The 26,811-nt window shown below is 36.1% G+C and overlaps 2 protein-coding genes across 3 annotated transcripts; both read right to left on the bottom strand.

Annotated features, from left to right (window-relative positions):
- Window positions 1-10,240: 10,240 nt before the first annotated feature.
- Window positions 10,241-19,841, bottom strand: LOC140841389 (uncharacterized). The gene is given in 29 exon segments (XM_073208755.1): window positions 10,241-10,518; window positions 10,610-10,714; window positions 10,878-10,937; window positions 11,070-11,208; window positions 11,317-11,501; window positions 11,588-11,671; window positions 11,761-11,883; window positions 12,004-12,183; window positions 12,283-12,352; window positions 12,491-12,587; window positions 12,674-12,749; window positions 13,184-13,273; window positions 13,363-13,464; window positions 13,793-13,864; window positions 13,940-14,116; window positions 14,218-14,274; window positions 14,276-14,289; window positions 14,389-14,537; window positions 15,130-15,193; window positions 15,316-15,532; window positions 15,650-15,741; window positions 15,818-15,939; window positions 16,482-16,780; window positions 16,783-17,127; window positions 17,313-17,456; window positions 17,567-17,689; window positions 18,568-18,692; window positions 19,248-19,431; window positions 19,554-19,841. Coding segments are annotated over 29 exon segments (3,693 nt in total). The 5' UTR covers window positions 19,638-19,841; the 3' UTR covers window positions 10,241-10,404.
- A 3,354-nt stretch (window positions 19,842-23,195) lies between these two features.
- LOC140840465 (uncharacterized) lies at window positions 23,196-24,379 on the bottom strand. Of its 2 annotated transcripts, none has more exons than XM_073207651.1 (4): window positions 24,198-24,379; window positions 23,909-24,113; window positions 23,654-23,828; window positions 23,196-23,514 (listed from the first exon to the last, which is right to left on the bottom strand). In XM_073207651.1, exons 1-3 carry the CDS (start codon window positions 24,325-24,327, stop codon window positions 23,723-23,725), a joined length of 441 nt encoding a protein of 146 aa, XP_073063752.1. In that variant the 5' UTR covers window positions 24,328-24,379; the 3' UTR covers window positions 23,196-23,514; window positions 23,654-23,722. The 2 variants fall into 2 exon arrangements, with proteins under 2 accessions (XP_073063752.1, XP_073063753.1); XM_073207652.1 differs by having other exon boundaries at window positions 23,196-23,508.
- Window positions 24,380-26,811: the final 2,432 nt, after the last annotated feature.

Raw genomic sequence — 26,811 nt, 5'->3', positions numbered from 1 at the left:
AATCCATACCAATAATGATGTCGAACTCAAGCATCGGGACTACGATGAGATCTGCCTGTTTTTCAGTAAACAAAGCTCTAGATTCCTCATAATGCTCGTGGTAACCATCTGATCACCAGAAGGAATAGAAACTCTAAAGCCCAAATCTAAATCCTCGGGTATAATCCTTAGTCGCTTGACAAACGTCTCAGATATAAATGAGTGTGTAGCTCCTGAATCTATCAATGCATATACAGCTACACTTGAAATAAATATCCTTTCTACGACAAATATACCATCAAATCCAATCGAGTCGAAAACTTAAGTTATCATTAATCACTTAAAATTCTTGAAAATTACCACACTTAACCCTTAGCAAGTCTCAAAATCACACAATTTTCCCAAAATAATTTTTGAAAATTGCGTTTCAGCCCCTTAAAGTTTCGAAATTCTTCATTTTGTCCCTTCAAGACTTGTTCAGCTTGGAAAGCAAAAGCATTGGCAGCTGCATAATCCGCCGGACTCATCAACATCGCATCTCGGCGAATAGTGGGTCAGAGGTCATCCATGAAATGCCTCAATTTCTCAGCATCATCTCTAACAATGAGGGGCACGAAGTAACAACCCCTATCAAACTTCCTTATAAAATCAGCCATAGACATATCTCCCTGACGAAGACTCATAAACTCTCTCTTCAAGCATCCTCTGACGTCAGCAGTGAAATAATTCTCGTGGAAGATGTCCTTGAATCGCACCCAAGTAAGGGTGGCTAGATTGACAACCTGCTCAGCTCCTTCTTATCAAAGGGAAGTATCATCCCACAACATATAAGTGCCACACCTGACTCGATCAACATCTCCCATATTCAGATAACGAAAATGCACCTCAAGGGATTTGATCCAACCCTCATCAACAAATGGTTCGGTGGAACCTGAAAACTCATTCGAACCCAGCCTCCTGAACTGATAATACATATCATGCTGTGACCTCGGAGCCTGGTGCTCAAAGAAGCGAGCCATACCCTCCAGCACTCTAGTAGCAGCATCCCCATTGGGAGGTAGGGGTGCATTCTCTCTACAACCCTCATGAATATCAGCATGTCTATCAGTACTAGATGTGCGTTTATGAGGCATTATATTTGAAAGTATTCCAAATTTTAAACGTAACCAACATGCAATTAAATCTAAGTGTCTAACCATTTAGCTTATAAGAACCATTTATCGATCATATTAAACATAAATGCTAACTCACTTTCAAAAGCATATAAACGTGTAACTTAAGCATATAAATTATGTAAACGTGCAGGTGACATCATTAAAATGATTTAAACTTACAAACTTGAGGCTTGAAGACTGAACTTTTTGGAATTGGCGGTGCAACAACCTTTTACAAGAACATTGTTCTGATACCAATTGAAACGTTTCTAACTCGTCTATTTAAAATATACTAGAATTTTTTTTAAAAAACTAACGCTTCGGCCGAACATCATATATATATATATATATATATATATATATAAATAGACACACACACACATACTTTTTGTACCATTAAAATAAACTTATCATCTATTTACTTAAAAATCCAAAAGTACAGTAAAAGTCGTAAAATCGTAAGCGTCAAACCAAATTTAAAACTAGAAATTTTCAAAAATAGCATAAACGTCATAAGTCCTCTCAAAAACCACTCTTACTTCCAAAAGTCATGAATCTCTTTAAAATACTGCAAAAATATTACTATACGGAAAAACTAGCAATGGTCCTCGGGTTAGTGCACCATCAACCCAACCAGTTCAATCATCCAACCCTATTGTCTTGACAGTAAAATCCTCACATACATTATTCACACCTAGTGAGTCTATTGACTCAGCCAGCTTAAACATAGTAACAAGTAATACGTATACATCCACATGCAACCTTGAAAATTACTTTTAATAAAATAACTTTATCATGACATGCATAAACATAAAAATTCTTTTCATTATATACATATACGTATACATTTCCTTTTGGGGTGAAATCCGTTCATTAATTGTGACAATCCTTTCATCCTTCGGTTGATTGATCAATCTCAGATGTAACCATGGTACCAAGCGGCTGGAAAACAATAACCAATTTTTCGTTCTGTGCCTTGGCCTATAGTTGGCAGGGATACCAGCAACCATTTTTTCGTTACTGGGCCTTGGCCTATGGAAACTCGATGTTGGGTTCCCACGGGGCTTTCCTTAAACGGGTTTCACCGGGGCTTTGTCTCTCACGAATCCACATTTCCTTACCGTCACAATCAAGTCACTTCATTCAAAACATTTTTCATCGTTTCCATCACTTTATAAAAATACATGCATAAATATCATTTTTTAAAACCACGCATGCATCACGTCTTTTAGCCTCTATCATTTTCCATCATAAAATTCCATAACCTTTCAAAATAAACATTTTAGCATTCATTTTAGTTATCGGGATACTGCCAGGACTCCTAATATTTTTCGTGTGTAAAATAACCATTTTGTCCCTGAAACCCTAATTTTCTCATTTTATTCATGTGCCTTAAAACTTCGATACAAATCCATCCAAACCTATCATGACACCTTAAAACACCCATGAACATTTTTTAGATGTAAACTTAAGCCCCTCGACTAAATTCATAATTCGTTTTAAAACTTGAACCGAAATACCAGTTTTAAATCGAATCAACTCAAATCTCAATTAAAATTTAACCATAGCTTAATAACACCTAATCAACCCCTTTTCAACCCAATTCAAGCCATTTAAAGCCATTGGAAAAGCCTAGGAAGCTACTGAAAATTTCTGAACAAATTGTCCAAACCCTATCCCAAAACAATTCCCAAGTTCCTTCGATCCTAGACCCTAACCGACGAGACCAGACCCCGACCAGTCTTCTTAGGACCAAGACCGAACCCCTATGACCCATTTAGACCAGCCCTAGCAAGTCATGCATGAGGACGTGAATGGTTCTTCTCCAACGCACGTGGCACGGCTGGTGCGGCCAAGCCCTGCGGTTCTGCCCTACCAAGCTTCTCCAGCCGTGTGTGGACGACCAATGAGACGTCTACTGCTTAAAATAAAACTAGAATATTTTTTTGTAAACTCATTTTCAAAATATACATCTTTAAGCTTGCATGCGATACAAGCTGAAAATTTCATATTTTAAAAATAAAAGTATTCAACTATCAGTAAAAACACTAAAGTTACAGATAGGCAAATCATCAGCACTAGTCTTACGTTTTAAAATAATGCAAATATGGCACGTGTGAAAATGCTATCAAGCATCAACATAATAAAAAGACAATAGCATGAAAATATCCCAAAATCACTCTATCTCAAAAACATGATGTGTCCACCCCATGAACTCCTTTTTCAGGAGACCCTTGATATTAGATGGAAAATAGTTTTTGAAGAAGAACTTTTTGAACTGGCACCGAGTAAGTGTAGCCAAGTCCACCTCGTGAGCGGCTCTCTCCCACCATAGGGATGCGTCATCCCTCAACATGTACGTGGCGCACCTGACCCAGTAGCAATCCCTCGTCTACAAATACTGAAAATGTAGCTCCAAGGATTGAACCCAACCATCTGCCACAAAAGGGTCAGTGGTACCCCCGAACTCCTTCGGTTTGAGCCGTATGAACTGCTCATATATGTCCGTCCGAGATCTCAGAACCTGCTACGTCTGCTCCATAAGTCTAGCAATACCCTCTAGTACACGGGTAACTACGTTCCCTGGCGGTGGCGGTGGAGGTAGGGAGGCCTCTATCGTCTCCAGTAGTATCATCCCCACGGTTAGTGCTAGGGGAGCGTCTGTGAGTCATTATATCCGAATACAGTCTTCTAAATGTAACCCATCATGCAATTTAATCTAGTTTTTCCAAACATTTAATCCTTAAATCATGAAAGCAGCAAAACATGTACTGTAAATCGCTGTAAAACATGTATCATGTAATCAAGCAGGTGATATAATTAAAACATTTAAAGCATCCAACTTATAGACTTGACGCTTGAAGACTGAGCTGCAGAAGCTGGCGGTGACACAACCCTACACATGACCCTTGTTCTGATACAAACTAAGACGTCTACTACTTAAAATACTATTAGAAATATTTTTTTTGGTAAACTCATTTTCGAAAATATACATCTTTAAGCTGGCATGCGATAAAAGCTGAAAATTTCATATTTTAAAAATAAAAGTATTCAACTATCAGTAAAAACACTGCAATTAAAAATAGGCAAATCACCAATCCTAGCCTTACGTTTTAAAATAATGCAAATACGACACGTGTGAAAATCCTCTCAAGCATCAACATAATAAAAATGCATAGTATGAAAATTAACATCCAGAAAATTTGAAGATCCACGTGAACCACATGTATGCAAGTTATTAAATTTATTTTGTATTTTTTAAAATTGTTTTATAGCATTAAATGCATATTTATTTCATGAATTTGTGTTTTAACTCATTGTTTATTTACAGTTTCATCCATTAAGATTTTTAGTTGCATTTCAAGCTCGAACGAGGGATAAAGACCGGAGATATTCAGGAAAAATATTTTTATTGAATAATTATTTTTAATTACCTAAAGTGAGGTGTTTAAAAATGATTTTTTTTTTTTGAAAATGAGCCTTGGTTGGGTATTTTACCCGCCGGGTTGTATTTTAGTCGGTAAGCAAATTTTAGTGAATCAGAGAATTTTTTTTGAGGGCTCAGACACTATTTTCAAAAACGTACCTAAACGAAATATTTTTCGTGAGTGTGTTTGAGCTTGTTGGGTTGGTTTTATTGCTTAATGGGCTTTATACCCTTTTAATCCTTTTAAAATTTCAATTAAGGCCATTAGTACACTTTATTTAACTAATTAACACCTAAACTAAAACCTTAACCCATTCCCATCATAGCAGCCGCCCACCCCTTATTCCAACAGCCTCTCTCATGTTTTTTCAGCAGCAAAGAACCAGCAGCCTTCGGCCTCCATGGCTTCATCAAGAAAGCTTCTTCACAGCCTCTCCGTTTCATGTCCCATGCGCGTATATTCAAGCTTTTGATCATATAAACGCTAAGGCACGCCATGTATCTCCTTTCTCATCATTTAGACCATGATTATATGCTTTTGTTTACATTTTTGCATGAATTTTCATTGGTCCCACTTTTGGCATCATTCTTGTAAAGGTTTTGACACATAAATGTATTTATCTTGTGTTCAATTCACGTTTTCTTGACTTATTGTGAGGGGATGCCGGTTTGAGGTGTTAGGGGGCTGTATACGTTGGGAGTTAAGGTATAAAGGGGCTGGAGTCACGACTTAGTCACGTTTAAACGAGGGAGATATGATTTTATCATAAAACCGCACAAGCTGTAAAATTTCTGTGTCACAAAACCCGTCACCCTTCTGTTATTTCGAATTCTGCGACTTATATGTTGATTTTATGAATGTTTTCAAAATATGATTTGTATCATTCTGTGTTATCTTCGATTTCATAGCAAATTTGTAATTTTCTGATAAGAAACGTGGGAGATATGATTTTTATAACAAAACCGCACAAGCTGTGAATTATTTGTGTCACAAAACCTGTCACCCTCTGTTATTTCGAGTCCTACGACTTATAGGTTGGTTTTCTGGAAATTTGTTCAACCTATGATTTGTATCACTTTGTGTTATCGTCGATTCGATAGCAAATTCGTAATTTTCTGATAAGAAACGAGGGAGATATGATTTTTATCATAAAACCGCACAAGATGTGAAATTTCTGTGTCACAAAACCCGTCACCCTCTGTTATTTAGAATTCTGCGACTTAGAGGTTGGTTTTCTGGAAATGTCTTCAACATATGATTTGTATCAGTATGTGTTATTCTTCGATTCGATAACAAATTTGTAATTTTCTGATAAAAAATGAGTGAGATATGATTTTTATCGTAAAACCGCAAAAGCTGTGAAATTTCTTTTCTGCACACATCTTTTACAGTACCTACACGGACCCGGAGCCGGACATGGGCACGGGTCCGTGTACTTCATGTTTTGGGAAGAATTTGTAGAGTTCATTTCAGGTTGTTGGTGCAAGATAATGTTAGTACGATATTAAATAAGGTCGAGTCCCGAGTGATTTAAAATGTCTTAAGCTATTTATTTACTTTGGTGGTGAGCACGATTACCTACATCTAAGGTATGCAAGTTAAGTAATTGAATTCATGTTAGTATGTTGCAGCAGCGACCCCAAGCGAGATCCAACGAATCCCTCAACGCGAAGTAAGTATGTTCGACGTGCAAAATAAATATTTTAAGTTTTTGAGGTATGCTAAATGTCTTGTGACCAATTATGCATGGATTGGAAAGAGGTAAAGCACGACCGGAGACCAATGCACCCGTTAAATCATAAATGGGGATCTCATGTATGTGGCAGTGGATATTCCCTGTCAGCCCAGTACTGTGGTTTAGTCTAATCAGGCGTATTTATATATGTGTCACTTGCTTTGAAACATGCCTCTACGCAAAATGATGTAGTTTATGTATGTACAAGTATGCAAGCATGTTTAAGAAAAGTTTCACGTTATGGCACTTCTATGTATGTATGTAAGTTCAAGCTTTTATACGCACTTTCAAGTTCAAGTATGTATGTACTATTTTGAAGTCGCATGCGGTTTTATTACGTATTAGTTGCTACTTCCAGTTTATACGTGTTGAGTCTTTAGACTCACTAGACTTGATCGATACAGGTGAGGATGATTCGGAGGAGACTAAGGGTGGGGACCAAAGAGCTGGCTTGGACTGAACAGGAGGCTAGACCCGAGGACCGCCCAATTTTAAGTTCTATGAAATGTTTAAAAATACTCTGATTTCTTGTTATCGGTTATGAGATTTTTAACAAATATTTTGGTAAACGTTACTTTTAGATCTTTTGTTTCATTGGTTGTAAGATGAACAGTTTACATTATTAGGATTTTGAAGGTTCACTTTCGCAAATTTTAAGTAGCAAAAAATACGATACATTACCGTCGATTATAATTTGATAAAGATCAAACATGATGCTTATAAAAGAGTTTACGAACTCTATCCCAAATGCATAACCAAATTCATTACAAATCTACTCGATCGAATCTCTCCCCCAAACTTCCTGTATATTATTCCATATGTATTTTCGGTGCATCCACATTATCATATTTTTCGGTTTGAAAGTTTACAAATACATTAAATCCAGAACTAGGTTTATGTAATATTCGATATTAAAAAAGTTTCCATCATAATCCTATCGAATTTTAAGATACTGTATTTTTTTATCAATATTATTAGCGAGTAATTAATTTCTGCCTCCTGTTATTCTTTCTGCATCCAAACAAATAATCCCCCGTTTCGAGATTATTAAGGAATCTCATAAATTTAATCAAAGTATAAATAGGTCTTGGGCGACAAGGGTCAAACCTCACGGGGATAAGATGCAATTATATAGTAAAGGTAAAGCAACAAATAATAGAGGACTAACTAAACATACATACATAAACTTGATGGTTAACAAAAACTGGATATTGACCTCTGTACAGTATATTCTTCTACATGAAGTAGCTAAGCGACGTCTTCTTTCTTGATCCGCCTTCTCCATAGAGTTCGTTCCATTGGAGAAGCTCGTTCGTGCTCTGTGATTCTGATGATACACTTGCACAGACCTGTTGGTTTTTTATGCAAAGCAAAGTTGTTTTATAACCTGGGGGGGCGACATTTGAAACTCGAAAGGATGGATAGACAAAAAAAATCTCATGGCACCGGCGATCACCCCTCGCCCTCTTCGGCCCCGGGCCTCACATGCCCCCCAGCTTCCGCTTGGTTCGTCCCCGAACTACACCGTACTAAGAGAGGTCGGCTCTGATACCAACTGTAATGCCCAGATTCGACGACTGTCCTCACTGTACCAAGACGGGTCTTTCCAGCGTGCTTATGTCCTCACTCACACGCACCCTAGGAAACTTCCCAGGAGGTCACCCATCCCAAAATTGCCCCAAGTCAAGCACGCTTAGCTTTGGAGTTCTTATGTGATGAGCTACCGAAAAGAAGATGCACATTCGTGGTATGAGTAGTACATATCAAATCTTTTAAGCCCTCTTCAACTGTAGAGTCCATTACATTGAACAGTCTCGGATCCCTCTCATTCTGGTGTGGGATCGGTTCATTCATGTTCCCTCTACCTAGAAGCCTGCCAGGAGCCGCTCATTGTCCGTGCAAGCTCATGGCACAGGCGATCACCCCCCGCCCTCTTCGGCCCCGGGCCTCACAGTATATGATAAGCGCAAGCGTGAATTTCATCAGAGTAACAGTAAGTAAGATTGCTAGTTCACTCTTCGCAACTGATTGTAATATTTTTGTTATTTTCTTTAGCTGCTTTTCTCTACTATTTATAGGCTTCCCTCCAACAGTAATAATGAATGTGGTTTAAACTTTCTATCTGTTGATGTGCCACGTCAAAAATTCCTCTGTCAATAGTACAGTACGCGTTTTCGAAATGCGGCGTTCCCACTAATAGTTGCAGACTATTGTACCATTTGTCGGTTGTCGTTTTCAACTTATGATCTGTCTAGCTGAAAGGTAGAAGCTAATAAAATTCACAAATGCAATCAGTTGACTGCGCGTCTAGTTACGTAGATCAGTTGGTTAGATAGTTCAGTTGCTGGATTCAGTTGGGGCGTCCGATTATGTTAAGTTTATTCGAACTTTTAGCCCTTCAGTTTGTCAAATATCCGAAACTTAGTTTACAACAATTCTAATCTAATGTAAAACAATATTTATTTTAATAATATTTTACGATTTTATTCGATTATGGCGTAATACTTTATTTATATACCAATGCAAGCTGCATAGATAAAGTCCTTGAATATACAATAGGTACCAGGAGATCTGTCTCGCAACGTAAGATCATGAAATTCATTAGGAAATGTATTGTACATTCTAAACAGGTTCTTAGTCGGATCAGCCTCCTAAAACAAGATAAAGGTCGCTCGAGTTTGAGACTGACATCTGTGATATAAACACCATTTTTTATTGGCAATGACATATTCATAGAGATGAATGATCATATAATGATGTACTGAACAACTCTTCCTCAGACTGTCCAAATGGTTCCCACTTATCGAGTGGAATTGTCCGCAGTTATGACTGTACACCATTAGTCTTTTGACTCGGGAAAATATAGGGGATATACGTACTAGCATGCACTTTGTTTCGTTTACCAACTCCATTGAGGGTCATCATGTGGCGAGGTTGAGTGTAGTTTTGAAATACGTAGGAACAAACGCATTGTTGTCGGGGGATTCACAGTTTGCCTACGGGTAAAGATATCCTACGTGGTCTGATGAGTTAATAGTGCAAGGAATATCTAACCAGAGCAAGATATCTGCAGTTTGGAAATGTGTTTCCTTAGTTGCGCATACTACGACACTATTACTCAAAGATAAATCGCATTGTTATCGAATATATATGTAACTCTCGATATAACAATGGTTGCAGATTCGATCAGATATATGTGTTGAAAGGACCGTACTGTACGTTAACTATGACTAAAGGTTCTTGCATGCACTATCAGTGATACCTAGGAGATCATGGGACGATGCTACTAGACACACTTATCATGATCCGATGGGTGCAATCAGAAATGAATTCCGACATTCTTGATCAAGGAGTAGATGAAAAGAATGGAGTTAACTAGGCTAAATCTGAATAAGAATAAATGTTATTCTGAATAACATGTAGATTTGAACCCACTTCTAGTTGTATCCGTGAACCATTGATGGACAACGTGTATCAAATTCTATGTTCCCGTTGAGATTGTCAAAATTTAAGGAGATGAAATTTGACGATTATAATTTGATGGAGATCAAACATTATGCTTGTAAAAGAGTTTGAGCTCTATCCCAAATGCATAACCAAAATTCATTACAAATCGAGTGCATAACCAAAATTCATTACAAATCTACTCGATCGAATCTTTCCCCCAAATTTCCTGTATATTATTCCATATGTATTTTCTGTGTTATCCACATTATCGTATTTTTCGGTTTGAAAGTTTACAAATACGTTAAAATTCAGAACTAGGTTTATGTAATATTCGATATAAAATAAGTTTCAATCCTAATCCTATCAAATTTTAAGATACTGTATTTTTTTTATCAATATTATTAGCGAGTAATTAATTTCTGCCTCCTATTATTCTTTCTGCATCCAAACAAATAAGCCCCCCCGTTTCGAGATTATTAAGGAATCTCATAAATTAATCAAAGTATAAATAGGTCTTGGGCGACAAGGGTCAAACCTCACGGGGATAAGATGCAATTATATAGTAAAGGTAAAGCAAAAAATAATAGGACTAACTAAACATACATACATAAACTTGATGGTTAACAAAAACTGGATATTGACCTCTGTACAGTATATTCTTCTACATGAAGTAGCTAAGCGACGTCTTCTTTCTTGATCCGCCTTCTCCATAGAGTTCGTTCCATTGGAGAAGCTCGTTCGTGTTCTGTGATTCTGATGATACGCTTGCACAGACCTGTTGGGTTTTTATGCAAAGCAAAGTTGTTTTATAACCCGGGGGGCGACATTTGAAACTCGAAAGGATGGATAGACAAAAAAAAACACACCTGTTCGTGTGCATGTCTGAAGTCCTCCATACTCAGGGGCCGTATATCAGCACTGCTATATAATGCAGGTAAAGGTCTCATCTCTGCTTCTGCCAACACTTTCTCCTATAAATTTGCAGCACATTATATATCAGTATAAATAGTTTTACAGATTACGTGGGTAGAAATAGCATGAGAGTGCCCAGCAGCTGCTACAAGACAGCAAAATTCTGGATATACCATCACCACACACACACACACACACACATATATGCTCAAATATACAAACCTTTTTCTCCTTCTCCAAAATTTCTCTTATAGGACGATGTGCAGCTGTCACGCAGAGATTCTGGAAAGAGGAAAACTTGTTTATAATTTAAACCAGATCTATGGCAATGGCTAGAATCCCAAACACAGAAAATTAAACTGAGTTTAGATGACAAATAAAATGCAAAAGTTTCATGAAACATCCTACACAAACCTTTAGATCACTTCCCGAATACCCATCCGTCATGCTAGCAACAGCTTGGATATCAATTGAAGGAACCAATTCTTCCTTGGCTAACATCACCCTCAATATTTTCTCTCTGTTTTGAGCATCTGGCAAGTTGACCATCAGCCTGCGCCAAATATAAATAATAGTATTTTAGATTTGTGGTCTGCTCACAGGCATTAAAAGTTTTTTTTTAGCAAAAAATCAAAAGTTACTAGGTTTCGCAACAATAGACCTCCGTGGAAGCCTCCTAATAACAGCCTCATCAAGATCAAAAGGTCTGTTTGTAGCTGCAAGTACTAGCACACGCTCCTTATCCTTGGTACGCAAGCCATCCCAGTTCACCATAAATTCATTCTTCATTTTGCGCATTGCTTCATGCTCACCAGGGTTTTCCCGTCTCCCTAGCATGCTATCAACCTATGGCAACAAAGGTAAAACAAAATGAACGAATAGAAGAATGCCAAGAAGAAAAAACAAGAGGATTATCAGAATAGTACACCAACCTCGTCAACAAAAACAACACTAGGGGCAATTTTGCTAGCCAAAGTGAAGACTGCTTTCACATATTTTTCTCCTTCACCAAACCACTATTTGAACAAATAGGACTTGTTAATTTTTAAACAACAAAAGAACTGTGCAATAATGATACCGCTTGAGGGCTAATCAAGTAGTTTACTTTTGATGTGATGCTTGACATTGATATGTTGATGAAGTTTGCACCAGCTTCAGTCGCAACAGCTTTTGCAAGCATAGTTTTGCCAGTACCAGGAGGTCCAAATAGCAATATTCCCTTACATGGCTGCCACGAGCCGCAAAGTTGGTAAGAAAAAACCAAATAGATGACCTTTCCTACTACAATACATCTATAAAGATGACTGGTTTTACTTCTAAAGATGTACAACATCCAAAATCCACTTACCTTCGTTAGCTGCCCTTTGCTGAACAATTCTGGCCTTTGCAGCGGTAGCATCACCAGTTCCTTCAAAGTCTCCTTCACATTTTCCAAAGCACCAACGTCATCAAAAGTAACTCCTATATCACTGGGCGGAATAACCTCACCAAGGAGCCTTTTCTCAAATTCATTTTCTGTAACCACATCCTGAAATTCGAGCAGAGTCATTCTCTTACACCGGGTTGCATGAAATATTGGGAAACCACGAAGCAAACTTAACTACAAGGAACAGAGACATTAATTCACCTTGAGAGATTTCTTCAAACTCTTGTTTTCATTTTGAAGTCCCTGCAGAATGTTGAGCCCATAACTGATACTGCAAGACAAGGCCAGAAGGGAAAACCATAAGAATGCAAACCAGGACGAGATAGTTATTTTTGCTATGCTGCATCTCCAGTTATCTTGTAGTCTCAATCTGTCGATAGTGTTGAAAAAATATACATACAAAGTTTACCTCTGACTTGAAATGACAAGTTTCGACTCTTTGCTTGAAGCCTCTGAACAATGCATAAAGTGGTGGCTTAGAGCCCAGCCAACAATTTTTTCAACACCTGTCACCACGAGGATAACAACATTACCAATTGATTCAAGTACATAGTATCTATTTGAAGCTTTTGAATCGTGTAAATAGACTAACTTTCAGTAGTCAAAGCTTGGTCTTTGATACATAAAGTTTCCAGATCAGGGCAATAGAGGCCAATTCGATTTAGAACCTGAAATTCATATTAATACGTAGAAAGAAAATGTGTAAAATCATTCAAAGATTAAAACCATACAGTAAACATTTGAGTTAAACCAGTGAGAAAAGTTCGGAAAAAATAGTTCATGACATTTACATTCTACATTTACGAATAATGCCGTCATTGTCACACTTTCTCCCTACGGGTGATCAATTTAATAAAGCTTTCCAAGGAACTGACCAAATATAATCCCCTCATCACTGCTGGAAAAATATAAATTAACATGATGGAGCCACCATATCCAGCCAATCAAGTAAACTAGATACAATTTCGTATATTCTTGATACATTGCACGAGGTAGGTGCAGCTAAAAGAAAGAGTCTATCAGCATTTAGCTCCTACAAACTCTCAAAGGATTCCAAGCAATTGGAAATGTAAACACAGGTCGGTTGACAGATGAGACTGACCGAGTGAATGCTAGCAATGTTCGACTGCGATTTCATTGTTTCAACATCACGATCCAGGTGTTGTTTCCAGTCCGATAGAACTTTTTCGTCCTGTAAAAGTTAAACAACCTTTACAGCCTGTTTCCTTGCTAAAATAAAATATAGACAGCCACAATAGTATAAATCAACTTTTTTTTTACCTGAGGAACCTGTATAGTCACTTTGTTCGGGAAAAGACGGCTAAGCTGCTTCATTGTTTTTGGAGTTTCTTTACTTCTATCATTCAATCTACCAAAATTATCCTTGAAAAGAAAATGAAGTGTAACCATGGTTTAGATAGTCTGCATGAACAAGAACAGGAGAGTGCGTATGTATGCATGCACAAATATCACCAATGGGCAATGACAAGTATACATGAATCCACCGAAGAAAAGATATGTAGTCACATGTCTTTTCAGTGTTCTCAATTAGAGTAGAGTTCCCTCAACCCTTGAATCATTTTGAAATAAACCAAAATTGTTGTAGCGCAAATTAGAACAAAGAAGTCTCAGGTAAATAATAACGAACGAATCACTTACAAACTAATAAAAAAACAGGAAAGAGGATAAATAAAGATGTTATTTGACATACCGGGAAGGTAAGGTCAAGCAGTGCAGTTTGGTTACTCCCAAATTTTGTGAACAATAATCCACCAGGATGAGACTGGATGCAGCAAGCATGAGTGGTGTAAGTCCTATAATATGCAGGGAAAAATGGATAAGAAAAATAACACTAAACTAACCTTCTCTTTCGGTTGTCTGTGTGAGTATGGGAAGCTATTACAACAACATTCTCGGGTAAATTTTCGAGCTTATTTTTAAAAGCCGCATATGCTTCAGCATTTCCCACCAAGGATTTCTCCATGTCTTTCACAAACAAAACTAATGGGCAAGTCTTACTTTCTAGGGAAGCAACCTACAAAAATTACAATATTTACCTCAGGTAGAACAGAAATACAAAGCATGACAGAAATTATTCTTAGAAATAGCAAACATAATTATAGTTAAGGTAATCACCTCAAACAGTTCATTGATAACAAGCTTGTCTATGTCATCAGCATTAGAACTATCAAGGACGTAACGAGTCAGCTGCATAAAAGAAAACAACCACCACTGTATTAAGGAAGATTATATTTGATCACTCACAAGTATTAAATGAAGGAAAAGTGACAGATAGGGAACATTTACCAGCACAAAAAAAACCATGCTCTATTTCACAGATTCCCCCAAGATCAGTACCGTCTGGAACTGTCCTGTCAAATCTAACTCCGATTTTAGAAGAATCATTTTTCTCAAAAGCAAGCACCACCTTGCCTCTGTAACCATATGTTGGACCCCTGCACATAAAACAAATTACAACACCACCACCTACGTAAGAAAAGAATGAATCCGAAGACAAATAATACATTATCAAGTCCCAGAAATCGGTATGTTTTTTATCCTCATTCTTAGTTCTGTATCAAAACAAGTGTATAAAATGTTGATTATTGTAAATTTAAAAACTAGGGTAAGTATAACACAGAAGAAACATAAGAACTTCTTGGTCGTCACTGAGGATTAATAAGCATAATTCCCCATAAAACAAGCACACAAAAAACACAACTGAGAGCCTGAAGTACACGTAGAACTGTACTTTGTATTAAAAGAGACTTAAAAGAAACCGACAAGTGTACAGGGCACCTTTATATCTATCTCCATTCTCCGTCCTAACCAGTAAACACCTAGCCAAATCAGACCATCAGTGCTCATACAGAATGTTTGGCGTGCCTACCAACACTAACCCGTGAACACAGCAGTTTTGTTGTTATCAGGAAATCAACATCAGTTAATGGTCAACTCTATCAATAAACATAAGTATAGACAAAGAATCAGGAAAACCATCCAAAACTTGTTATCTAGGAAACTAAATCAACTCGGTAGGGCATTTACCTTATTGGAGTTTGAGTAGGAGAAAACCCAGATGGTAACAAACCCACATACTTCACTCGATCACCTGCCGAAAAAACAAAGAATTTCAACCAACAAAGAACATGCTACCCACGCAAAATAGAGCACATCAACAAGAAGATATTTGAGTTTCAAAAAAAAAAAAAACACGAAAATATTTGAGTTTACCGTTTTTGAAAACGTAGTTTTTCGATGAAGCAGTAGACGCCTCCTGCTTAGGCAGGGCTTGGGAGCTTATAGCAGAACCACCAGTTATGTCAGCCTCTACACTTGAGGCAGGTTTCTTTAGCTGCAATGTAGAAGCTGCTGCCCGTTTAGTAAATACACTTGTTCTCTCAGGCTTTGATGTTTCTTTTACAGAATCAAGTTCCTTTGATGTTGTCCCCTGGAAAATTTGTTATAACTTTCAATCATTATACACCACATGATTTAGATGCTTAATGAACCACTTCATTAAGGAAACCAGTAACACATTAAAGAAAAGAACGGCGAGGAAGCTTACACCAGGCAGTATAATAGAATCAACAACAAGGATTCTCGCACTAAAATATTTCGCAAGTGCCTTAGTCAAGGTTTCTTGATATATCTCCGAACCTAAAAAGAAGAAGACTAAGAAGGAAGAAAAAGAAATATCAATAACACAACAAACGAAAAAGGAAAGAGCAATCACCTGCAGGTCCAGACAATAAAATTCTCGGACACAAGGTAGGGAGAGCTGAAATATATTTTGCAAATTTGTGACTCTTGAAATGTATGAATGTTGATGCGATAAGAACATTCTTCGTTGTTTCACTGTCGAGACAAGGAAAAAATTGCAAAAAAAACCACTTCAAGTAAGAAAGAGCAAACAACACACAGATCATGGTTAATCACACGAAAACAAAAGAAACAGTCAATAGCTTAAGTCCATTAACAGACAGAGTATTGAATGCAGAGGATTGGTAAGTACATAAAACCCTCGTTTCATGCACACAGATAAGAACAAAAAATGGGCACCAAATACAGGAATAAATGCCTATTTATAAATCAATACATACAAACACCAAGGTATATTTATCAAAGTTCAGTTCAATAGCACAATAAACAAAGAAATGCTTTTGATTGAGATTATCAAGATGATACTGGATATAACAATGTTCCAGCACACAACAATGCGTTTTTTACTTGACTTCCAACATAGAACATATGCTTCAGTCTTTCTAACAGCAAGTAGTTAAATGACATATTCGATAATTATTGTCGCTATATTGATAGAGGTTAATAGTAATGGGAAGTGAACCTAATGAAAGACGTACATAGACGCCGATGCCTACAACAAAATTTTAGTATTTTACCTCAGATAATATGGAAAGTTTTCAAATGAAATGTCACCATTTTTGCAATCAAGTAGTCCTTGTTGTAAACCATCTTTAAATGCCTGGTGCCTTAATGAAACAGAAACATCCGATTCCTTTCGCTGATCTTTGAATGCCCTATGCTCATCAAGGATTCTAGATATGTTGCGACTTATATCAAACCCATGAGATGTAGAACCAGCTAGAACCTGCAAAAATGGCCTCAAGTCATTGCTTTCTGCAACAATCTTCCCACTGTCTGCATCAACATTTGAATTTTCATTGGCAACATCACAGGAGATGGAGCAACAGTCTTTCCAAGAATTGATAGAGGAATGTCATCCTCTTGATCAGAGGTATCCTTCATTTCAGCATCCTCCACATGGTTGTCTAACTCTTCGCATGCAGAAGGTAATGCTGGCAATTCAGAACAGTGTCGTGTATCTTCATCATTTTGAGATGGAGGAAGAAGGGATAATTCTTTAGTAAGATTGGATAGTGATGCAAGCGTTGAGGCAACAGTACATCTGTCTTCTGATCTTACTTCAGTATGTAATCCTTTTACTGGTTCATTATCACATTCTAACAAGACTGAATGTTGCACACCCACTGTAGCATCACCGTTATTGGTGAGTTGTTGAAAAATCTGAAAGTCCGTCAAGGAAACACACTATTGTCTGATACAATTTGAAGAGGTATACCTCTCAAGTTTATCCATGTGAAGTAAACTAGAAAACAAGGATGACTCAAATAAATATAAACAAAAAAATATGACTCACAAAAACAAAGGTAAAAACAATAATACTAGCAATGCTTCTGTAACAAGGATACATAAGCATGTTTACCAGACGAGTTAAAAACCACTTCATCTCCTTCATTTAGATGAATACTCGAATCTTTGGAATAAACCTTTCCATTCACTTGGACAGCCCCTTCATTCCCTGTTATTTCAAGCAATGTAACTGATACTCCTCCCTGGAGATAACAAAAAAGTGAGGCTCGAATAGAAAAAGTAATGATATCAATGAATATCTGAAATCTAGAATCATTGCAGCAAGATGCGGAAAAAAAAAATTAACATTTACCTCAGACTCAATGTGCTTCAGACTGCAAAGGGATTTACTAACTTCGGCATCTCCCACACACAAGTCGCACTGATGACCTTGACCAACAGTGAATGTGGGGCGATGCATGACAATATGTGGACTCTGCAGCACACGGACACACAGTTAACCGGCATGGAGATAGACAGGTTAATAGACAGCTCTCAAAGACAAAAGCAAAAGTGGACATGGTACACATACCAACAAATCAATCTAAATCTTGAATAATACACTTTTCAAGACAAAATAATGTATTTTCCAACACTACTTAATAGAGTTATTAGGCTTGAAAAACTATATCCCAAATTAATCTAAAATATTGGTCAAACATTTTCCGTAAAATCAAAGACTTCAAGCAACTAGTCGCAGCAGATATATTGTAATAGTTATGAACCATATGGTGCCACCATAAACCTATGGATAGACAGGCACGACCTCATAATATTGTAAGCGAACACTGGGATGGACGCACACAGAATGCCCAATCTACTCCTTTTGATAGAAAGCACACTGCACACTCATATTTGTAGCTTCAATAGCACGAACACAAACTTAACAGTGAGTTTATGCCAACAAAAGAATAATTTGTTACACACCAACGATATCTAAATTTTGCAAAATCTCTTCAGAGTTCAAATTCTCCCACTTCTCCCTTGACCTTAGTTTATTTAATTGTAGTAGGCTTTGGGCATTTTAGGGAAAATTAACTTCTCGAGGAGATGAAACATATTCTGAAATGACGACAATGTTATTGAGTCAATGATGAACCACCAAAAAAACCCAGCCAAAGCTACAAAATTTACTCTACTGACAGTGCACATTTGAGCAGTCACAGTAACGAAATGATTTTTATCACAGTCACATCAAATATTCTACAAGTATCTCTAGTTTCAGGACTAAAACGCTTCATAAAGATAACCTTATGCATTCTATACCTTTTTAAACAAATAAAACATGAAATAGAGTAAAAGACATAAGCCTACCTGGGAGCACTGGGAAAGAAGTTTTCCCCATGCAACCCCTATGTTATATTTAACTTGCCGTTTCTTCCCTCGATTCACTAACAGTCCACTGGGTTTCCCATTTTCCAAATCCATTGAAGAATTACCTGCATCAACACCAAAAATATCAACAAATAAAAACTTCAAGAAGTTAGAAGAAGAAGATAAGCAACACAATTTTTTTATTTCACTCTTTAAACCCAATTCTCATTTCCTAGAATAGAACCAATATTACAATCTTAGTCACATTCTAATATTCCAAATTTATTAATTAAAATTTAACTTTTAATTTGCTCCCTAAAAAAATATGTTGCATCAATATACACAACAGAATACATAATATTTTAAAATTTTCGAATAAATCACACATTATCATTATTTATACATACAACAATCATAATAAACAAAACATATATTTACATGATGAAACCTTTCATTTGGACATGCCCAGAAATGCTCAAAAAATAATTCAGAAACTACCTTTGCAACACATAAATTAATCGACAGAAATATTTATCCAAATCACTTGTGCCCAAAACATAAAAAATGAAACCATTGAGCAAGAATTTGCAAAAGATCCTCGGGAAACAAGAATTTGATGAAATCAAAACACACGCAGGTTACAAGATCGATAATCATAATCGAAGAAACAAAAGACTCACCTTCCACCGCCACTCCTGGCTGTTTCGTTACCGCCATAGCATCCGATTGCTTTACGCTGCCACTGTTAGCCAGATCAACCGATCCAGCCTCATCTATAGTCAATTCTTTTGTGACCACCGCTTCACCTACCACTTCGTTCGCAGACGGAGAATCGTTGGTCGACGAGGAAGACGCCTCTGACGCCTGTACACAGACAAAACCCCCAAAATTCAAGACCACCGCGAACCAAAAACAGTAACAAAAACCCAATTCAGCATTCCACCCAAACCCACAAGCTGAAAAAATCCAAACAATAAAAACCAAACCTTGGATCGCTTCCCGTTAGGCAGCGAAGACGATGGAGATGAAAGGGGACGCTTAGAAGAAGAGCTCCGCCTCGTCTCAACCATGTTTCTGATATAATCTTACAAAAAAGCACAAAGAATCACAGTTCCCAGACAGAAAACCCAATCAAGAACGCCACCGAACCAAAATGAGAAGGTATTCCGATAAATATGTTTGTGTATATAAATAAATCAATTATTCTTTAGCCCGAAAGACAGGATATGATATGCAGCGGAGAGGAAGAAGGAATCAACAGTAGGAGGTTGGGTCATATATAGACAGAGCTTTGACCTTTGGCTTTTGGGCACATATTTTTTATTTTTGGTAGTTCTGGGGGATAAGCGGACTTCGGAAGCAATGCGCTTTTGTTTGCACTAGCGAGACTATGCGATTTTCCTAATTTTCCCCATCAACATTATTATTTTAAATAATGTAAGCATTTTGATAGTTATTATTTATTAGCATGGAGTATGTGATTAGATTATCTTTTATATCGAAAAGTTATAGAAACAAATCCTGTAAAATTAAGTAAGCGATTTGGTGAGGATGTAAGGATTGGATTTTTGGAGAAACTTATCAAGAGTTAATTTGATTTGGTAGCTCTATTTAACTTCTTCGTGATAATTTTTTGATTGAGGATTATCGCTAAGACCTTAAAATATAGGTTTTGAACTAATCGAATTTAGCTGTAAGTAAACAAAAATTTTCGACTCGAATTAGATGTATTCGAACTTGAATAGTTTAATTTTTTTTGCTCAAATTCGAGTTGAGCTCGAAAGCTTTGACCATCTTCGCGGGCTTCTCGAGCTACTGCTCAAAAGACTCGAAATATAAGTATTTACTATAAATTTATATTACTTATACTGTTAATTAAATTTAAACATCGTAAAGTAGCTAACTTTTAGTATGTTAGCGAAGATATTTTATTAAAAAAAAATCTTTTAGCCATCTAACTCTGTATAGATCTTATTTTGCATCACAAAAACTTTTGTGAGATTGTCTCACATGTCAATTTTGTGAGACGGAACTTCTATTTGGGTCACAATGAAAAAGTATTATGTTTTATGTCAAAAGTATTACTTATTATTGTAAATATGGCTAAAGTTGACACATCTCACGAATAAATATTTGTGATACCGTATCATACGATATCTACTAATCATACATTTATATTTCATCATATCTTCTTTCTTATTATTTCATTGTCAAAAAATAATAACTTTCATTTTTTATTTTTTAAAAAAAAAACATATTTCTTTCAATCTTGAATTATTTAATAAAATATTAAAGATCGTGAGTGGCTCGTGCAGTATTAGCAAAAGAATTTGAGCTCGAGTTAGGCTCGAATTTTTGTTGAATATATTCAAGTTCGGCTCGAATTCTATAATTTCAAATACATGTCAAATATTTTCCAAGTCGGTCTGATTTTAATTTATATATTATCAAAGACAAATGTGAATTATCAAGAGACAACGGTCTACATATTGAATGGATTTTGACTACGACAAACTTGAAGATAAGTGGTATTCTGCTGTGATCAAATGTTTACCACTAAAACAAAAGCTATAGTTGCTAACAAATACACAACATTATTTTTTCATAATTATGACAACGTAGAGCCCCACGACAGGTGGACATGAGGGGTTGCATCGTTGTAGGGGCCAAATGGGCTCGGCTGATAGGTCTGTGGATCTGAGAGGGGCTTTAGGGTCATGCCTCACTACTAATTTTGTTTCAAGTCTCTCGAAATCGGTCTTACCCATACCCTACCGCTAGTGTTATTCCTCAGCTAGGACAGTCTTATCCATTAAGATCTGACGTCCCTTTTTTTATGGCATACATATCCAATCAGATCAAACAATGGAATGTCAGCATCATGACGCACATTAGCGTTTCTCAGGAGGTAACTCATCTCAGCACTTCTCTCACTCTTGCACATATAACCTAACAATCCTCCCCCAAAAGTATACAAATATTCTTCTTGGTATATTCGAACTCATGAATCTTTGTGATACTAGTTGTTAGGATCAAGCATTTACAAATATGACAAAAGTTATAGTTGTTAGTTAAAACGCAGCTTTATTTCCTTATACTTTTGGTATAGGAGAGCCTTGCTATATGTGAACGTGAGAGACTGCACCGATGTGGGTTCCGATGGGTTGAGGTGTTAGGCCCGTGAATCCAAAAAGGGCTTTGGGGTCGTGCCTCATTGCAGGTGTTGTCCCACTCCCTTGAGATCAGTCTTACACTTGTCATGTCATTGGTGTTATCCCCAAAAGAGATAGTCTTACCTATTAAATATGGCATCCCTCTTTTTACGACAACTTAGCCAAGAAGATAAAATGACACAATTTCAGCTACATGACGCACATGAGCCTCTTCCACGAGGTCACTCATCACATTACTTCTCTCACTTGATATGAATATTTGTACACTTGAAAAGCAAACATGATTTGGATGTAATCATGCCCATAATTCAATAAAACAAGAATGATTCTCATATGTTTTTATCCCGATCTTTGAAACAAGTAATTTGAGCAATTCACACCTAAATTATGAAGTTTATTAACAAATAACATCAGAATAAACAACCGAATTCAAGTGAACCTTCAATCGTCATGGGCATATCATGCGACCTAACGACTTTTATAAAGAACTAATATGCAATGTTAGACACATTGTCAAACTTCTGACAAGCGATGAAATGTGTTATTTTAGAAAACCTATCAACAACAACAAATATAGAATATATATCCTTCTTAGTCATAGGCAACCCTAAAACAAAACCCATAGAAATGTCAACACAAGGATCATTAGTAACGAGAAGCGGATTATATAATTCATATGGTTGTGTTTTAGATTTATCGTGTCTACAAGTTATGCACTTTTCATAAACACGCTTAACATCAAGCTTCATATGTGACAAATAAAAGTGTTCAAGCAATGCATTTAATGTTTTAGCCAAACCAAAGGGTCTCATTAAACCCCGACCATGTGATTCCATAACAATATATTAACGAATTGAAGATCTAGAAATTCACAATCTGTCATCTATAAATAAGAAACCATTAATCAAATAAAATTTATCATGTGAACCATACATATATGTTTTAAATATCTCCTTAAAATCTTCATCCAACACATATAATTCCGTAACATGCTCAAACCCCAATATTTTCAAATCCAAAATTTTACGTACCTCCGTTATAGTACATCTTCCACAATATTTTCCTTACCTTGTTTGTACTTGATCATGTAAGGAATGTTTCAATGAAAGATAGGCACTTGGCGTGCCTGTTGTTTAACTTTTGTTGCCCCTTAAAGTTCTTTAGAGATTCATGATCTGTATGAATTACAAATTCTCTACGCCTTAAGTAGTGTTGTCATGTTTCAAGAGTCCTTAGCAAATCATACCAGTGTTTTTATAACCGGACCGTTAATCGAACCGGTCAAGCCTTAAAAAATGGTTCAACCGGTTCATTTACACTGGTATGATTTGCTAAGGACTCTTGAAACATGACAGAAACAACAAACACTTTTTGAAGATGAATAAAATAGTAAAATATTGATTATTTATGTTTTAATAGTTTTTACTTAATTTTTAAGATGAAAATTACAACAAATATCCAAATAAACATCACTTTTCAAATTCAAAAATCCAAATTACACCTAACATGTAACCAAATAGTGATGACCAAGTTTAAGTGCCCAAGAAAACATCAAGTTTAATAATACAAAAAAGTAGCAAACATCAAGTTTCTTATACAAAAAAGTATCAAACATCCAGTTTCAACTTTCAAGTTGCATCCTTTGATGCCCACACCGCATCCAATTCTTGAAGTGTTCTTTCGTAGTCATTATCATCTTCATCCCCACCATCCAAAAGTTCTTCCAAGTCCAAAGAAGGTGTTTCTTGCATTTCACCAACACCTTTATCTAAATCTTTTTTAAAAAATTAAAATAATACATGTTTAGCAAATAGAAAGCAAAAATTTGTTTAAAAAAATTATTATTAAGACATAAACCAAGAAATAATTATTTTTTCAAACTATTTAACAAAAATAAAGGAAAGAAAATTTACTTTCTTCTTCTTGAATATTTATTGGAAGAGCTTCCTCACCATAAAGCATCTCATCCAACTCATCTATGTCTAAAATAGGTGAAGAATTTTCTTCTTCTTTTCCATAACCCAAAAGTCAGTTTTATCAATGCTCTCATAATCAATAAGATCTTGACAATTCATTTGGTTATCAAGCCTACAACAACAACAATAAACAAAACAATAATTCTAAATTTCAAGAATTCAAATTGAAAGAGTAAGTAAAAAAACCATCACCTTTCTTTTAAACGCAAGTTGTAATGGACATACACAAGATCATTTAATCTTTGATGCTCCAATCTATTCCTTTTCTTTGTATGTATTCTTTCAAACACGCTCCAATTTCTTTCACATCCCGAAGAAGAAGAAGTTTGGCTCAAAATCTTAATAGCCAAATTTTGTATGTTTGGAGCACTACATCCAAAAACTCTCCACCATTCATCTACAAGAAAATTTAAACTTTTAAACAATGAGTAAAAAATATAAGAATTACAAAAACAATAATATTTAAAATAATAATGCATACCTGGTTGCATACTCTTTGATGAATCAATAGCAAGTTGTCGAGCAAAACTTCCTAATCTATCTTGATAAATTGCTACTTCATCAATGCACTTTCTTTGAACAGATGTATCACTAATCAAGGTAGTGACCATCTCAACAAACCATCCATTATCTCCTTTTTAGTGCACATATTAAACTTGTCATATGCAAAAGCAAGGGTTCAGGAGGTATGCTGCTGCATGAATATCTCGTCGAAGTTGTTTGTACCATCTTGTCTTGACAATACTTGTAAAAGGCTTGTAAAATTTCTTTTTATTCTTGAAGATATTTTTTATTGCTTTCTTTGCCCTATACATTCCGTCATAGACATAACCAATTGAAGTCCTTCGATCAGTATCCATTATACGCAACATACGTATTAGAGGAGCAGCAACACCAACTACAACTGTGCAATCACTCCAAAATCTTGTATCAAGAACAACCGCCAGAACAACACTTGCTTTTTTGTCTTTGAAGTATCGAGAATCCTTAAATGTCTTACTAGTAAAAAAAGCTTGCAAATCATGTTGATGTTCAAGGATACTCTTCAATGCAATGAATGTAGTAGCAAAACGAGTTGGCCCTGGATGTACAATCTCTGTCCATCCTTCTCTCTTTCTCAACCATGCCAACAGAAATGCATGCATTGTAAACGAATTTTGTTACCAAGAATGAAGCCTTTTTTGTAAGATTACTAACAAGCTCCATTTTACCAATATCACCAAGAATCAAATTCAGACAATGTGCAGCACAAGGCGACCATTTGATAGAGGGATACTTATCATGAAGCAAAACATCGGCTGCTTTATAGTTGGCCCCATTATCAGTTACCAAATGAACGATATTATTTGATCCAACCCATTCCACTAACTCAACAAATAGATTACAAAGTGTGGTTGCATTTTTCACAATATCAGAAGCATCAACAGATCTCACAAATGATGTTCCCCTCTTGCAATACACTAGAAAGTTTATAAGTTGCCTATTTGACCGATCTTGTCAACCATCAGCCATTATAGTGCAACCTCTTTCTTCCCAAACACTTCGATAACCATCAACTACTAATTGAAATTCCTTTTTCATGCTTCCTAATAAGTTTGTTCACAACTGATTATATTTCGGTGCTTTATAACCGGGACCAACAGCAGCAATAACATCCACCATTTGTTGAAAATAAACAGAATTCACAGCAATGATGGGAATACAAGTATCATAAAAAAACCTAGCAATGCTCATATCAACATTAAGTAAAGCTTCTTTACTTACGAGCACACTTTTGATAGAACGTTGTGCACCGACAGTAGTTCTCGGTGCAAAAAAGTTAGGCATCTTCTCATCTCTCTTGCTCTTTCCTTTTTGAGAAGCCGCACCAAAAGAATATTTATCTTTCCCCCTTGTTTGAGTATGTGGTGGATGCATTTCTTCTTCAAGATTTGTCATATGAGGGACCATCAATATTATCATCTTCAAATGATATCGGAGCTATGCTTTTTTCTTCAAATGCCTTTAAAGATTGTTCCATTTGATATCTTACATCATATGGAACTTTTTTGCATGATGCAATATCTCCTTTTCTACCTGCTAAATGTTTTTTAATCCTATTGATCCCTCCACCCCTCCACACATTATTGGAATGCAAACAAGTCCAACTTCTTTCCCATCATTACCCACATCCTCTTTAAAATGAGCCCATGCTGGATCGGTTTTGCTTCTAAACGAGGAAACATAATTAGATGTGGAACTAGATTTTTGCCCGCCACTTGATGAATCCATCTATATTTTAAAAAATAATGAACTTTAATGCACAGTTGATGAAGTATAGTAAAAGAGGAAAAATAAACAATAAATTATGAACATATGAGTAATTCAATATAATAATTGAGAGATACATCACAAAAGGAATATAAATTTGATATATTAGTTAATGATTGCTACTAACAGATCATTTTTTCTTAAAATTTAAATTGTTAGAATTTAGAAATGTTAAATATTTATAGCTACTCTCGTATGCTTGATTTCTTGCAAAAGAAACTTTAGTTGTGATTGGGTTTGGGTAATATAGATACAAGATAATTAATTTTGAAGTTTGAACAACAATAAAATTATAATGACTAAGTTGGTATCTGTGACAAAGACTTGGCTAGTTTCAAGAAAACAAAGAAGCCACGATCCATCATTGTGGAATTGCTAAGTGTTGCTATGTAGAACACAACTCAACTACACGAAAACATGAGTATAAAATTATTTTTAAAAAATGGAATCCAACAGCTATTGCACAGTGCACTCGATGGAAAATTGGGAAAAAAAGATCAAAGAAATGGAAGAGCATGTCTCAGGATTGAAAAGCTTCTGTACCAAAAAAAAATTCTATGCTTTACAGTTTACACTATGAAAAATATCACTAATCATCAACAAAATGGAAGAGATTGATTAATTTTGCAAGATAAACAATATACCAAAAAAAGTCTAAACTAACATTACTCATTACTTTGAGATTCCTCCTTTCCAATCAAGCTAGTAATAAGCAGGCGTGGTGTGGAGATCTCTCCAAATCTTGTGTCGATTTTTAATTCTAACCAGTCAACGAGAATGAGGAT

Source organism: Primulina eburnea, chromosome 9 (genome assembly GCF_022965805.1).
Source record: "Primulina eburnea isolate SZY01 chromosome 9, ASM2296580v1, whole genome shotgun sequence".
NCBI classification, from domain to species: domain Eukaryota; kingdom Viridiplantae; phylum Streptophyta; class Magnoliopsida; order Lamiales; family Gesneriaceae; genus Primulina; species Primulina eburnea.
The sequence above is the reverse complement of the archived record's forward strand: the minus strand, read 5'-3'. Positions and strand labels throughout refer to the sequence as shown.

Excerpts from the sequence above, each read along its gene's own strand:
- LOC140840465 (XM_073207651.1), bottom strand. The coding sequence starts at position 24,327 with ATGGTCACTACCTTGATTAGTGATACATCTGTTCAAAGAAAGTGCATT. Across the intron at positions 24,114-24,197 it reads ATCAAAGAGTATGCAACCAG|ATGAATGGTGGAGAGTTTTT; the intron begins GTATGCATTATT and ends ATTTTCTTGTAG. Across the intron at positions 23,829-23,908 it reads AACTTGCGTTTAAAAGAAAG|GCTTGATAACCAAATGAATT; the intron begins GTGATGGTTTTT and ends TTGTTGTTGTAG.